Source organism: Polypterus senegalus, chromosome 9 (genome assembly GCF_016835505.1).
Source record: "Polypterus senegalus isolate Bchr_013 chromosome 9, ASM1683550v1, whole genome shotgun sequence".
Classification (NCBI taxonomy): domain Eukaryota; kingdom Metazoa; phylum Chordata; class Cladistia; order Polypteriformes; family Polypteridae; genus Polypterus; species Polypterus senegalus.
The window spans coordinates 47387568-47403068 of NC_053162.1; the positions used below are offsets into that span (position 1 = coordinate 47387568).

General features: G+C 39.0%; 1 protein-coding gene across 2 annotated transcripts in view; it reads left to right on the top strand.

The window, feature by feature from the left end:
- Positions 1-15501, top strand: part of necab2 (N-terminal EF-hand calcium binding protein 2) — a 428558-nt gene that overhangs the window by 367383 nt on the left and 45674 nt on the right. The window contains exon 9 of one of the 2 annotated variants that reach the window (XM_039763073.1): positions 4889-4945. The exons of the other annotated variant lie outside the window; for it this stretch is intronic. Within the exon in view, the coding sequence (XP_039619007.1) occupies positions 4889-4945 (57 nt within the window). The remainder of the gene's footprint in view (positions 1-4888; positions 4946-15501) is intronic. 2 annotated transcript variants of the gene reach the window in all.

The following is a 15501-nucleotide window of genomic DNA, read 5'->3' on the forward strand; positions in this document are numbered from 1 at the left end:
ATTCAACCATGTACTCCTGCTCACAGTCCTTACTACATTTTCCTTATTTACATTTGTGTCCTTCATGTATTCTTCAGTACTCTCTCATATTCAAATTTGACCCCATTTTTAATGTGAAATCCATGCTCCTCGTGACATACCTGACTGACCGTAGTGACCTGTTCCTTTAATTTAAATGAGCTTTTTCTCCTTGTGCAACCTTGGTGTTCACAGTGGCCTGTTGTCATGATCCCACCATGTGAAGTGGGCACTTCTTCATGTGTAAAGGTCCTATGGCATTTATTATAATCTGAAGACCATTTCCAGTGGAGGGTACGTTCATTAATATAATGTGAAAATTCATTTCAATGGTTTTATTCAGTCCTTGTTTTAAACTTAGGACTATTATGAATGCCGTTGACAAGCAATGGTGACAAGTACAACCTTTAACCTCCGCTGTCCAGGCTTTAACCTTGATTGCATGTGAATCAGTGAAGCTATTAAAGGACCCCCTGACTTCAGCAAGTGGTCTTTATATTTAACAATGAAAACATCACCAAGTGTGCTCCACAGTCCTTATTTTAATAAGAACACTTCTCTGTTTGCAACCTAGACTTTGCAAAATAATTCTGGTATGCTTTATGAATGTAGATGTCACTGTGTGATGTTTATTTTCCCAGATGAAACTTGCTACAGGTGCAGCTTTGTTTCTTGTCACATACTGCATATTTTATTGTTGTAAAAGATATAAATATATAGGGTTATATATAAGGTTTTTATATCTGCTGTGTGTGACTGTGAAATAGGCAAGGAAGCAGGAGCAGGAGATAGATGTGACGAAATCATGGTTGTTAAAACTATGAGGGTCATTGCAAGATATCAAAATATACCAAAACACCAATCCCAATACAAAAATAAAAATCCAAGGAGGCATGTACGAAATTCTAAATGTTTAGTCAAAACAACACACTAACTGTGAAAGTTTTTTTTTGTTACGATTTGAATCCAGAAGATTGAACAACCAGAAAGTGTGTGATGCTGACCTTCATACCACGGTAATGGTGACGTCACGGGCATTGACTTCCCATTGTCATGTGGTAACAAAGGAAATATACAAAGCTATCTACAACAGCAGCATCTTTAAGAAAGTGAAATGACAGCACCCCAAAACACAAATATTTTTCGTACAACCTCAGAGCCCAAAATTACCTAAAGAAATAGACCATGGCTCCTAAAACCCCCAAGGAGAAGAAAAGAACAAGAAAATATGTGGAACAGACATGAACAAAAACTAAAGAATACTTTTATTCATAACAGTTTTAATTTGAAAATCTTTACTGTATTAGTGTAACCCTATTGCAATACTTGGTGCAACCTGAATTGTTCCCCAGTTGTGGACTTGCCTTGGGATTAATTTTAGCTTGAGAAACATTATGAGCACAGTCGAAGTGATGGCTTTCGCTGGACACATTTTAGTCTTCACTTAACTGTGAAGTCCTGCCTTCATTTTTGTTTAAAGATCTCCATTCTCCAGCCTGTAAACTAAGTTTTAATGTAAAGTCCACTACAAGTTCTGCTTATCTTACTTTTTTAATAGAAAGTCTTCTCCTCACACCCATGTAGTCTGTAATCTTAAATTCAATATTGTGGAGTATCACTGAGCTTGCAAAAGGCAATGGGGAGCAGAGACAGCAGGACATAGTAGTGTTTTTTTTCATATTTGAGAAATCATCAGAGAGAACTCGAATGTTCTAGGGTGCAGTGGTCTCAGGGGACATCTCTTCAGGTGCAAATAATCTGTCCTTTCCCCAGAACTGGTTCCATTGCAGGGTTCAGAAGTAACCCCAATGCAAAATTTTAAACCTACCCCTCGCATGTGGCCTGCTGAGCTTGAAGCTGGGATCTGAGATATCACAAAAGTACATTGGCAAGTAGTCAAGCAATAAGAAATTATGCTTATAGACAGTGCCCCAGGATTAAATCTTTTAAGGGCACAGAGGTAGGAGAGAAGCAGAACTCTATGCAGTGTACCATTTATGGTTCAATGTTATTCATATTTATGCACTGGAAACACTGGGACTGGCCTTGGCCTTTCAGAGTAAGTGGAGCTCGAGTCTGCCAGTAAGAACTTTAGTACAGCATAGTGCTAAGAGTTACACATACTGTATTTCCTGAAAGTGGCACTAGGAAAAAGCCCCTCCTTTGCAATCACTAATCAACTCTTCAGAGCCTTTCCTGCACAAACCAGTTTCATTCCAAGAGCTATAAATGCACTCAATCAGTCCATCAATTGCTCCGAGTAGAACTGTTTGTACTTATAATTACAATGACCTTACTGGACTCGTGCACTACAACTATAATATTGCACAACCTGAGTCAGGTGTTGAGCTGAAGAAAGGTTTGTCTAGTCAGAGGAAACAAGTCCAGAGTCTTTTAATTATAAGGTACAGGAGGCGCAATACGGATGTGGGAAGTGGATTAGCCAACCCACCACATAGTCTGGTAATTTGAATTGATTTGCAGGAAGGCATGAAAAGGCATTAGAATGTATTGATTTCTGTTAATTCTGTACTCTCCGATACTCCTTGTATTATTGTCCTTCCTTGTTGTCTTTATGTGTGATAAAAATGAAATTGACATTTTTTCTGGATTCTGGCCCCTGTTGTCTCCATAAGATTCATTAAAATTGATATTTAGAAAATAGCATTAAAATGAAAGCATAGGAACCCAGTATAAAATGCAAGAGCAGGCTACTTATTTTTTAAAATGTATAGCACAGACTTCACTTTAGAATGCAATTTCACATTGCAAACTAATATATTCCATTATTATGAAGAAATAACTTTGACTTGAAATATACCAAATGTATCCTTAAAGAAATTTCTTCTCTACAATCCATTCATCCAGTGCACCATTCATAACAACAACATTTATTTATATTGCACGTTTCCATACAAATGATGTACTTTGTAACTCAAAGTGCTATGCAGGATGAAGAAAGGAAAAAAAATACATATATATATATATATATACAGTATATATATAAAATGAGGCAATACTAATTAAAATAGAATAAAAGCAAAGTGTGATGGTCGGGAGGACAAAAAAAAAACTCCAGATGGCTGGAGGAAAAAAAAAAAATCTGCAGGGGTTCCAGGTCACGAGACCACCCAACCACCACTGGGCATTCTACCTAACATAAATGATCTCAATCAGTCCTCATGGTTTTCAGGCTCCACGTGGAAGAATTATATGATGATGGTCATGTGGACCGCTGGCCTTCAATCCATCAATGTAAGAACATCACAGTGCTTTGATCGGGTGCTGGTGGTGCAGATCGCCACCACAGAAAACCAGAAAAAGAACAGCTGAGAAAGTAGGGATTAGTGCAGATTTTGGAGCTATGAAAAAAAATTATCATTAAATGCATAAACAGAATATAAGGGTTAAATTAAAATGAAGCTATGAGAAAGCCATGTTAAAATAATGAGTTTTTAGCAGTTTTTTAAAGTGCTCCATCATAATAAGCCTGGCAAATTTCTATCGGTAAATTATTCCAGATTTTAGGTGGATAACAGCAGAAGGCCGCCTCACCACTTCTTTTTAGTTTAGCTCTTGGAATTCTAAGCAGACCTTCATTGAACATCTAAGGTTACGATTTGGAGTGTAAGGTGAAAGGCGTTCTGAAACATAGGATGGAGTGAGATTATTTAAGGATTTGTAAACCAAAAGCATCAATTCTAAAAGGCACGGGTAACCAGTTTAGTGACATCAAAACTGGAGAGATGTGCTCAGATTTTCTTTTCCTAGTTTAGATGCTAGCAGCTGCATTCTGCACTCGCTGCAATCGATTGATGTCTTTTTTGGGTAGTCCTGAGAGGAGTGCGTTACATGTAATCTAGTAATCCAGTAATCTAGTTGACTGAAAACAATGTGTGAACTAATTTTTCAGCATCTTGAAAAGTTATAAGAAGATCAAAATTTTGTTATATTTCTTAAATGAAAAAATGCTGTCCTGGTAATCTGATTAATATGTGATTTAAAATTCAGGTCAGAGTCAATAATTACCCCTAAATTCTTTACCTCCGTCTTGATTTTAAATCCTAATGGATCAAGTTTATTTCTAATACCCTCATTATATTAATTTTTGCCAATCACTAAGATTTCTGTTTTCTCCTTATTTAGCTTGAGAAAATTACTACTCATCCATTCAGAAACACAAGTGAGACATTGTATCAGTGAATCAAGAGAGTCGGGGTCATCAGGCACTATTGATAAATACAGTTGTGTGTCATCAGCATAGCTGTGGTAGCTCACGTTATGCCCCAAGTTAATCTGACTTAACAGAAGCATGTAAATCGAAAAGAGCAGCAGACCCAGGATAGAGACTTATGGAACACCATGTAGAATATCATGCGTCTTTGAAGTATAATTACCACAACTAGCAAAGAATTTTCTACCTGCCAAGTAAGACTCAAACCAATTTAAGACACTGCCAGAGAGGCCCACCCATTGACTAAGGAGATCTCTAAGAATATTCTGATTAATGGTATCAAATGCGGCACTCAGATCTAGAAGGATGAGAACAGATAAATGGCCTTTGTCTGCATTTTCCCGCAAGTCATTTACTACTTTAACTAGCACAGGTTCTGTACTATGATTTGTTCTAAAACCCAACTGAAAATTGTCAAGAACAGAATGTTTATTCAGGTGATGGTTTAACTGCATAATGACTGCCTTTTATACCTATAGCCCTGGTTTATCCTAAATACATTGAGCCTTGCTACAGCAAATATATTTAATAGGGCACATTTCCTCTTCTGTTAGTTTCTCCGATGTTTAGGTTGTTGAGCTGTTGGTTTTGTCCAATTCACAATTAAACTGTGACTCTTTGTGATTCTTGTTGCAGACTGTATGGTTTGATGTTCACCAGAGGCTGACAGAGTCCGACGGGACAGCCTGCGCAGTAAGTAATACCTTCTTCTGGTTTCCTTTAATGGTACAACGTCCTGCACCATCTCTGAAAGGATCATTGCACACTGAGCCTAAAGGAGACATCTCTTATGGCTAATGCATTTATTTTTGGTATTCTCCATTTCTAGTCATCAGGCATATTGTGTCATAGTCCACTTTTTAACTTGAAGCAAAGAAAGAATTGTTTTAAATCCCTTTATGGACATCCTGCATTCTCACTGACACTTAAGTTTAAACTTTAGTGGCAGACCCTAACCTGTTCACAAATCTAACATTCATCCATTCATTTTCTGAACCCACTTCTTGCATTATGAGATTGTAGTGGACAGTAGACTATATCAGGGTATTGGCAATTTTAGACAGGAGCAATACTGGACAGGATACAAATGCATCCTTTAACACTTGTAGACTCCCTAAAAGTCAACAAACCTCATCATGGTATGTGGACAGAAACTGTTGTTTCCGAAAGGAAACTCACATGAGCACAGAGACAGGAGAGGCAGATTCCCCAATGACCTCTGCAGAACTTAGAGCCCTGGACTAGTGATGGGTCGTTCTTGAACGATTCGTTCACTTTGAAAGAATCTTTAATGTGACTCGGGAAGAACGAGTCGTCTCGTGGGAGTGATTCGTTCAGTCGCGCATGCGCATTTGCGCAACTTCCTATAGTTTCTGTATTGGAATTGATTCACCTGTTTTGAGTCTTCGGGTTTTTTGAGTCATTCGTTCATCATGTGACAGCCCCATAAGCTTAACCAACTCAGTCTGAGCTGGAAACAGAATTGATTAGTTCATCTTTCGAGTCTTCGGGTTCGAGTCGTTCGTTCATCACGTGACAGCCCCATAAGCTTAACCTATGCAGTCTGAGCCAGAAAGAGAATTGAACTAAATGACTCGAAAAATGATTCGTTCATTTTGCTGAACGAGACTCAAAGGTCCGAGTCGGTAAAATGATCCGAACTTCCCATAACTACCCTGGACTGTAGGACTTTGAGGCAACTATGCTAGCTACTGCACCACAACAGCACTGACACAGTTAATAATATTCTTCTAATTTTCATGTAAATCAGGATACTTAACACTATGGTCAGTTTTACATACCATGGAAAACGATATTTTGCTCTATTCATCAAAGAAGCATTACAGGGAGACATCACCCAAGGCTGTCACAGTTGTGGTCCAAACCTATTGACAAATACAGGACTATCACTACTTTCAAAGACTATATGTCCCTATGGTCCCTTTGTATCTTCAACTCTCCTGCAATTGAGAGCCAATATATTTGAACTAGCAGAGCATTTCTTTAGCCCAAGTGGCTGCTAATTCTTATTTCTTTTTTTTGGATGTGGTTAGCTAGTACCTTTGAACTCTTACATTACGTAGCATCTTTCCATAATGAGCACTACCTCATGTAACTTTACACTTCATGGAAAAACGCTTCCAAGTTCATACTGTTTAATGGACTTACTCAAGGTCATAGTGATGGCCATTGAACTAGCAGCCTTGTGGTTTACAGTCCATTTCTTTAGATAGCAGGCCACACTCTAATATAAAATAACATCTTCTGAAAAGTTCTGAAAAGTAATTTCAGTTCTTCAAAGCATAAAAACCTTGGCAGCTTTCCTTTTGAGACAAGGTACACAGGCCATCGTCTACCTAGCTTTGCTCATAAATGTGTCCTGGACACCATCTACCAAAGTTCTCTTGTTTTGGCTGGTCAGAAAAGTGTTACTTGCTGAAAAACAAAATGAGAGAATGACAAGGTATTGCCAGACGTTGCATCCTTAAAGGGACCTTGGGTTGGAAGAGATGGGTGGTGAGTGGTGTTGTATGTACCACTTACCATCAGCACAGACATTTTATTCTTTTATCCTCATTTTGCATGCCTGCATGTGGCATCCTTATGTAAAACATTGAAATCAAAGAGTTTAAGTTCATGGTTTATTTTTTGTACAAATTGCGTCTATGTCATTCATTCTGATTCTTAAAGGTACACATGTCCAAATTTCACAATGACTCATCGACACTGCATGGGACTACAAAACTAAAGACTCATCTGAGAAATGCATGCCTTAACTTCAACTGCGCATCCCATCATTCTGATGCTGCATTGATCTCAAGGGGAACCGGTATCTTATTATGAAATTATTGACATACTGAGAGATGCTAATCGATATGCTTTCAGCATTCAGATACCCCAGCTAGTTGCTTTTGCCAGTTTAACAAAGGGAAGCTCATTGGTGTGCTTGTTTTAGGATTCTGCCGTGGTTCATATTGTGAGTTGCTCCACAAGCTTTGCCTTTACTTCTGCTAACATGTTCTTGGAATACAGTAAAAGTTACTGTCCCGGGGCAATAGGACTACCTGACACAAGTGGTATCTAAAGTGGTAATATGCCAGTATTGACCCAATAGATCCAGACCTCCATTGGTAGACGCATTTGTGGCTGCTTTAAAACTAATGTGAAAAAGTATATTCAAAATGGAGGAGAAATAGCTGATAAAAATAAAAATGACAGAATCTGGCTTTTCTAAACCAGTCAGAAATGTTGACAAGCTTTCTGTGCTGCCAGCCCTGTTTTATAGGGAGGAAATGACTACTGAGGCTCCTGATACCAATAAGTGACCATGTCCACTGCAATTTATGGTCATACTAACCAAATGAATGTCACAACCCTGTAGTTATCTTGGGATACCTGGAAGAAAAGAAAATCATTCATTAAACAAAGCTACATGGGAAAAACAAAAACATGATTTAGAAAAAGTTTAAAAAATTCATAATGACTTCAACCAGCTGACATGCATGACATTTTCCAGTATTAAATACTATTCTTGTCCTAGAACATAGTAATGGTACTTAACGTTGGGTTAGATGTGACTCACCAAAGAAAATCTTCTCTCAAAATCTCATACCTTTTCTCATTATCTTGGTGCCCCAGGCGCAACACTTATATCACACCTCTTATATATATTTCTCTTGTGGTTCGTCCTGCTTCCTTTTCAAAACCGGTCCGACCCACACGCAACCCACACGGCATTTCTTGATTCTTATTTGTCCTCTTCCAAACCCTTCCCCACGCTGCCTGCGGCCTCCCATACACCCCCACACCGCTTTTGCCTTTCTTATAAAATGAATGACAGTATCTTCTCTGTCGATGGGTTTTTGTACAACGTCATCTCTATTCCGGGATCCGGCAACTGCCTGTTCCTATCAGTGGGTTATTTCTTGACACAAACGGTTGACAAAGGCAATGTACTCTCACTACGATGTAGGGCAGTAGATTTTGTTGCATCTTATTGGGACAGATTTGGAGACATTCTTCCTGTTGTTCTTTCCAACGCAAGTTGAGTTATCACAACAAGTCATGAGTACTATCAATACATGGCAACATCTGGAGTTTATGGTGGTGAAGCTGAAATTCAAGCTCTTTCCGAGATTCTCCATGCTACCATTATCATTTACTTCAAACACAACCCCAACATCCCTCCTTGCATTACGTTTGCAAAGATTTGGATTAATCTACAACAACCAGTCTTCAGCCCCGGTCAGTTGTACGTGGCTTTTTCTAGGGTTAGATCTTTCGACTCATTATCTGTCGTCTCCAGCAAAACACCTATTCACAACTGCATCTTTCAAGAAGTATTTCTTTCTTCTTGATTTCTGAATTCCTTTCTCACCATTTTCCGTTCCTATTCTTACACCGCCGTATGCTACAGCGGATGTCGGCTGGTATCAATATATTAACATTACTAGCCACAATGGGTGCACCCATTTTCTTAAGAAAATATTGAAACGAATACCCACACACACAGGACCTGTCCGTATTCATTTTATAGCCAATATTCAACAGAAGCTCTGTACTCTTGGCATATGTAGTACCGGGCAATTCTGTTACATTAACCAGTAGTTTGAGTACTGAAGCTCTGTCACTCAAATGATATCACATGAACTCTCCGATTTATAGAAAATGTGGTCACCTTAGCCGCAACCTGACCCAGTGCTGATTTCCTTACATACTGTATGTGACATGCTCGGTCCAGAGTTGTATCATCTTATAATGTAAAAGAAATCTGCTGTTTCCCTACTCAATTTTGCATCACTTAGTGTATGCCTTTTCATATATTTGATCATATCTCCAGATCAATGAAAAAGCAACAATCACTTAGAACTGCAGAAGGTTAAATGAGTACTAATGAGCTAAATACAAAGGAGTCAAATTCTTATTTCATTTGGCCCCGTCAGCACATTCTCATTGTTACATTCTCTCATTAATGACTAAAAACAGGATTAAGAGAAGCTTATGCGACAGATTTTCAGATGATTGGCACATCAGTACAAGTCTTGTTTAGCCTTGTGTTGAATTAAGAAGCATCACCTACTGTGAGAAGGAGTAAAAAATGGACTAATGGAGAGAGAGGCTGGCAGGTAAATGGGTAGATTAATAGATTAGTGGGCACTGCTGATCCAGTCTGTGGCATTGTGCTAGACAATTTTTCCAGACTCGATAAATAGCTCGTCAACGCTGGAATCATGCCTAGATAGATTTACCAGAACCCTAATGAAATGTCCTATTTGTCTAGTTATCTATTGTGTAGGATCATTGAGTGGGTAAAGTGCATCAGGAAACGTAAAGAGGAATTAAAAATTACAGACAGTGGCATAGCAGATGCTCTAAACTGTTTTTGAGGTCTTCACATGAGTGGAAGTTGATAACCTCCCAGAGGTAAAAAAGAACTACTAAGAAGGTACTGAGGGATTTGGAAATTGTAGAGGTACTGCTTGGATTAAATAGGCTGAAATCAAACAAATCACCAGGACCAGATAAAATGTATCCTCGAGTTCTTAAGTAATTTAGCATGTACACATATAATCAATCCCTTGACAGATATTTTTATGAAGTCACTGTGCACTGGGGAAATTCCATAAGGCTGGAAAATGAAAATATGATCCCATTATATAAAAAGGGTGATCCAAGCAACTATAGGCAAGTAAACTTAATGCACATTACAGGTAAATTAATGAAAGGAATTAATAAGGGAAAGATTGAGCAATGCATGGCCAGAAAAGGAGTTTTATTGTACAGTCAGCATAGGTTCAAAAGAAGAAGGTTGTGTTTTACCAACATGCTGGAATTCTATAAGGAAGCAACAAAAGGATGTGATCAAAGTGGAGCATATTATATTATTTATCTTGACTTTCAGAAAGCATTTTGTTAGGTGCCACATGAGAATTACGTCATCATAAAAACTAAAAGTTGGAGTTCTGAATGTTGTTTGTAAAAGGGTGCAAAATTGCTTTGGACACAGGAAGCAGAGTGTTGTGGTGTGAGGAACCTTATCAGAATTGGGAGAAGTTTAGAGTTTTGTTGCTTGGGGATCAGTGCTAGGGCACTGCTGTTGTTAATATAAATAAATGATTTGGACAGGAATATAAGTAACATGCTGGTTAAGTTTGCAGATGATACCAAGATAGGTGAATTGGCAGATAATCCAGAATCCGGTGAATCTTTACAGAAGGACTTAGACAGCATACAGCCTTGGGCAGATTTGTGGCAGTTGAAATTTAATGTAAGTAAATGTAAAGTTTTACACATAAGATGTAGAAATGTTAGGTTTGAATACACAGTGGAGGGTCTCAAAATCAAAAGTGCACCTTATAAGAAGGATTTAGGAGTCATAGTGGACTTGACACTATCACTGGCCAGACAGTGATCTGACGCCATTAAGTGACTAAACCTGCAACCTTTAGTTCAGTGCCTTAGGCATTAGACTCAATGCTTCTTTTTTTGTATGAAGAGTTTATTCTGCTGTGTTGTAACATGCGGATTAAGTTTTACTTATTGACCAGCCAGTTACGGACACTCAGCTCAGGGTGCAAAATACTGGGGATCCAGGACCTTCTAATTAACCTTTTAGCTCTAAAATCAAAATGATGGAAGGTCCCATAGAATAAGCTTCAAACGCATGTTATGGTGTTATAAATTACTCAGTGCCCCTTATATGATTTTGGCTAAAATATAATTGTTCATGGATTTCTTTTTATTTTCGCTGACTTTACCCTTGAACTGACTTGTTTCTATAGACTGTGCTCTTAAATATCTAGAGCTGTAGTGTTGGTGTGTGGCAGGATGGGTTAAATGATATTTTGTTCAGCCTAATTCTGTTCCAAAAAGAGGAATAGAATACAAAGTTCTCTACTCTTACAATATGGATTTTGGATTTACGAAACAATGAGTATGTGCCAATTTAAATTTCAACCAAAAAGTTTAACTGCTGTTGAGGGGATCATCAGGACCACTATGGTTGGAAATTTCTATTTTTCCACACAGATGCATGATTAAAATTGAACATTCTGTGTGATGCTGGTCTGAACTACAAGATGGTGTGATTTTTGTTTATAGATTTCAAATCTGTGTGTGATGCTATTTGTCTACTTAAGATACACATATCCTAACTGACACAATTCTCAATGGATAATTTATTGACTCTTCAATAGTACTAGATTAAGATAATTTAGTGTTTAGCCAACACTGGAGCACCAACTGGACCCCTTTTATTACCACAGTGCATTTTGTGCACTGGCACCGGACCAAAATGAGCATCCATGTAATTATTTACCACTAAACCTGAAGCAAGTTTAGCCCCCTGTGATGAGGGAAAGAAGCAAAGAGGAATTAGCCTAGTTGGTTTTTTTCCCTGATTTATCTTTGCAGGCCACTATGTGCTTAACCTCACCAGTGCCTACCGTTACCAGAAACTAACAAAACAAAATCAAGAGACAGACCTCAATCAAGCCATTTTCATTTTCTATTATCCCTCCTCAAAGCTTCATATGCAACAGACTGAAATTAGGTGCTGAGCACACTAAGGGAAAGATTGGAGTGTCAGGCTGACCAAAATGCTGGGACAGGAGTCATAGTTGGTGCTATATATTTTACTTGGCCAAAGCTTCAGATGAGTGGCTTGCTTACAGTATTTTCCTTCTCTCTTGAGGCAATTTATCCAAGCACAGCATATCACTTGTGCAGCCGCGCCAGAAACATAAAAGCCCAACAAACCTGCTGCTGCCAGCTTCTGTTTGTCACTCTCCACTCATCAGACACCCCATCCCGTGTGTCTTCAGGCAACTGCTTGTCACTGAGGCGTCTGCTTCTTGTCAAGAGGAGAATGTCTGACACTGCTGGAAGTCATCGGCAACAAAAGGCTTATTTATAATGGTTGTGAGGATCGAGACAAGGAAATCATGAAGAAGCTGCCTGACGATGAAAGCATAGGAGTCAGGGCTGCTGTGTGTGTGTGTGTGCTTAGCTATTCAAGGCTCAATTGTGTTTGAGCAAATCTGTATGTGTGTGGGTGTGAGTGTTAGGGGGTGAGTTTTATGTGTAAGGTGTATGCTTGTGAGTGTGCAGCTGTGTTTAAGTTTGTGAGGGTAAAGTATGCGCAGATGTGTATGTGTGAGTGTTGAGGAAAGGGGTGGAGTGGGATTGTATTTCAGCCCTGGAGTGACATGATACACACCATTATTACTAGGCCGCCATTGGTAACTATCAACAAAAGAAAAGAGACCTACAACTCCTAAATCAGCTGTCTTTGCTCATTCAATGCACTTGTGTAGATGCTGGAGTAACAAGTTGGCATGATCAAGAGTTATTGTCTTGTAAAATATAGGTAGCTTCAACTTTCTACCCTTGCTAGTTAAGGCTCCACTTTCTAATCATTTTTACCATATTAACAACATGCTTTGTCTTGGGGATTGTGGGAGGTGATAGCACAGAAACATATCAAAATCTTTGGACTGGACTTTAGACAAAGCAGTACCCTTTTGCTCATCGCTTTCATCTGCCTGAGTATGTCTCTCCTTATCCCCCTCAGTTATTGTTGTTGCCTCGGTCATGAACCCAGAATTACAACACTTTCTTGTCTCTGGCATGGATCCTGCAGTTGACCTGACTTCCTCTCTTCCCACAGGACTGACCTTAATTTTAATTACAAATCAATTAAGCAATTAAGAGGACTGCTACTATGTAGTGTGTATTATTGTGTAGCATGGCTAATTATAATTTTGAAATACTTAATGCATAATGAGTGTTTAGCTTTAATATAGCATTGCATGTCCTTCCATAGATAATTTCTTCATATCTTGCAGTCATTTCACACTGGTCATATAATTTTCTGTGATACTGAGAAATACCCACAAACCTCCATTCTACCGTCACACCACAGCACCACTATGTTACACATACTGTACCTGTTGCTGCCCTTTTTTGTGACCACCTATCACTGCCCCATCAACATCACTGGCATGACTCTCTGTGGCTTCTAGTTGAAGTAAAACTATGAAACACAGACAGCATTTTGTTCTCCTTGTACATTACAGGTAACGTTTCGGTTGCTTAAGATTTGCTTTGTACATTCACTAAACATTAGGCTAAATGTAGCTTAAATTCTCAAGAATAACACTAAGTACAAAATTTTGGTAGTCGCTCTAAGTTACAACTATTGTTGGCTGCTAAATTATTAAGTGAACTGATGTTTAACTGTGTTGTCATGTCAAGCACCACACGTCAATGTCCACTAAACTAGTGTTTCTCAACCTATTATGGTCTCAGGATCCACGTTTACCATTATAAGTTCCATGTCAACCCACAGGCAGCAATTGAAAAGTGGGAGCTTCGTCCACTTTGTGAAATGAGTTGATCTGCTTTGTGAAACGAGCACGTGTGGAAGAGTTTGGTTATAAAAAGAAAACAAATATTGCGCAGTGCTGTTGATCGCTGCATATGTAGGCAGTACCTGAAATAACTACTCGCCTCCCACCGACAGCAACCCGTCGTGAATCAATGAAGTGTGTAAAGGTAACAAATGACAACTTGTCTCACCTTCTTCTAAATAAAGCTGATATTCTCATACATCACACTGCGTCCTCTTCCGGTGCCATTTCTTCTGCGTAATCCTTGCTTTTTCAACAGCACTTTTTTCTTTCTTGGTGTCCATTGTAAAATCATTAAATGCAGTGAGTGAGTTAAGGAAATGGATGGCTTTAGTTCCACATGCGCAGAGTTGCACCGTTTGGGGAAGGATTGCCTCCTTTTCCCCCTACAATGAATACCTGTATGCAAAATAATGCTATACTATGTTATATCTTTTTTGGGTATACTAGAAAATTTGAAGGTGTGCTAACAGTATCTCAACCAGCCCACTGGAAAAATCTCCCAGTGTTCTCAGTGGCCAGTCTGCCCAGGTTGAGGGTGTGAGGACATATTCATGTGTATTTATGTGAGTGTAGGAGTGTATAAATAACAGTGCTAGGTGCGTGTTTATGTGTGCTGTGTATTCATAGGAGTGCAAATATGTGGGATGTGTCAGTATGTTGTAGTGTGTATGAATGAGCAGTTTAGGTGTATGTGCGTGTTTGAGTGTATTAGTGATGGATGCTGGGGTGTGTAAATGCATGTATATGTTTCTGTTGTTGTGTGGCACATGTAGGTGTGTTGGGAGATGTAGGTATGATGAGGCTGTGGATGTAGATGTTTGCACGTGTGAGTCTGTGTGAAAGTGGCCGTTAATAGCCATATGCTTGAAGTTTAAGTGTGTGTATGGTTGTGTGTATGGATTGATTGGTAGAACTTTATTGATCCTGAATGTGTATGTAGAGTGTGGTTGTGTGAGTGTGTACATAGAGATCTGTGGTTGTGAAAGTGTGGGGACTTGTGGGATGAATATGTAAATATGTAGCTATGTATGTGTGAGTGTGTAAGTGCATATGCCTGTGGTTGTGCAACCGAGTATATGGGGGTGTAGGCAAAAATGTGTACATGTGTAGAAATGTGCATGTAGGAGTCCTGGGGTATGTGTATGTGCGGGAGGTGCGTAGTTATAGAAGTAGGGGATGTGGATTTTTAGGTGTGGGTGTGTGCTAAAGTTTGGTTACTGTATAAAAGTGTGCACATCAAGGAGTATGGTTGTGTAAGTTTTGGGTGCGTTAGTGTGTGCATAAGGGAGTGATACGTTCACACACACAGTGTGCCAGAGAATAGGTGCAGGTGTGTTTCGGGGAGTGTGTGGCTGTCTATGTAGGCATTTTGCCAGTTGTCCTTTAGGATGCCACTGGACTGTCCCCTCCATTTACAGTCCTTCCTAATGCCTTCCATTTGTTTTTATTGGTCCCTCCTGCTAACTTATGTTCATTAAACAAACGGGTGAATTAGTGCGATAAATCTCTAGGCGCGTCTCTCTTATTGCAGCACTAAAGATGGCTTGCATGCAGTTTAATTACTTAGCCTTGCAAATCTACAGAGCAGTATTGACCAAGACGATTGCTTTTGTTGAAATTTTAAAAGAAAACAAATTCAATTTAGCTTCCATATCAGTGAGTGGCTAGCGATCGGCGTCCTGTCAATATGCATGATTACTGCAGGGTCTTTCCTCATTTTTCTGTTCACCCCCACACTGTGCTCATTGAACTATGTTTCATTTCTCCATCTGTCTCCTTTAAGAAGTGAAATGTCGCCCACAATGGATTGTTTCCATTAGCCTCAGATTTTTTTTT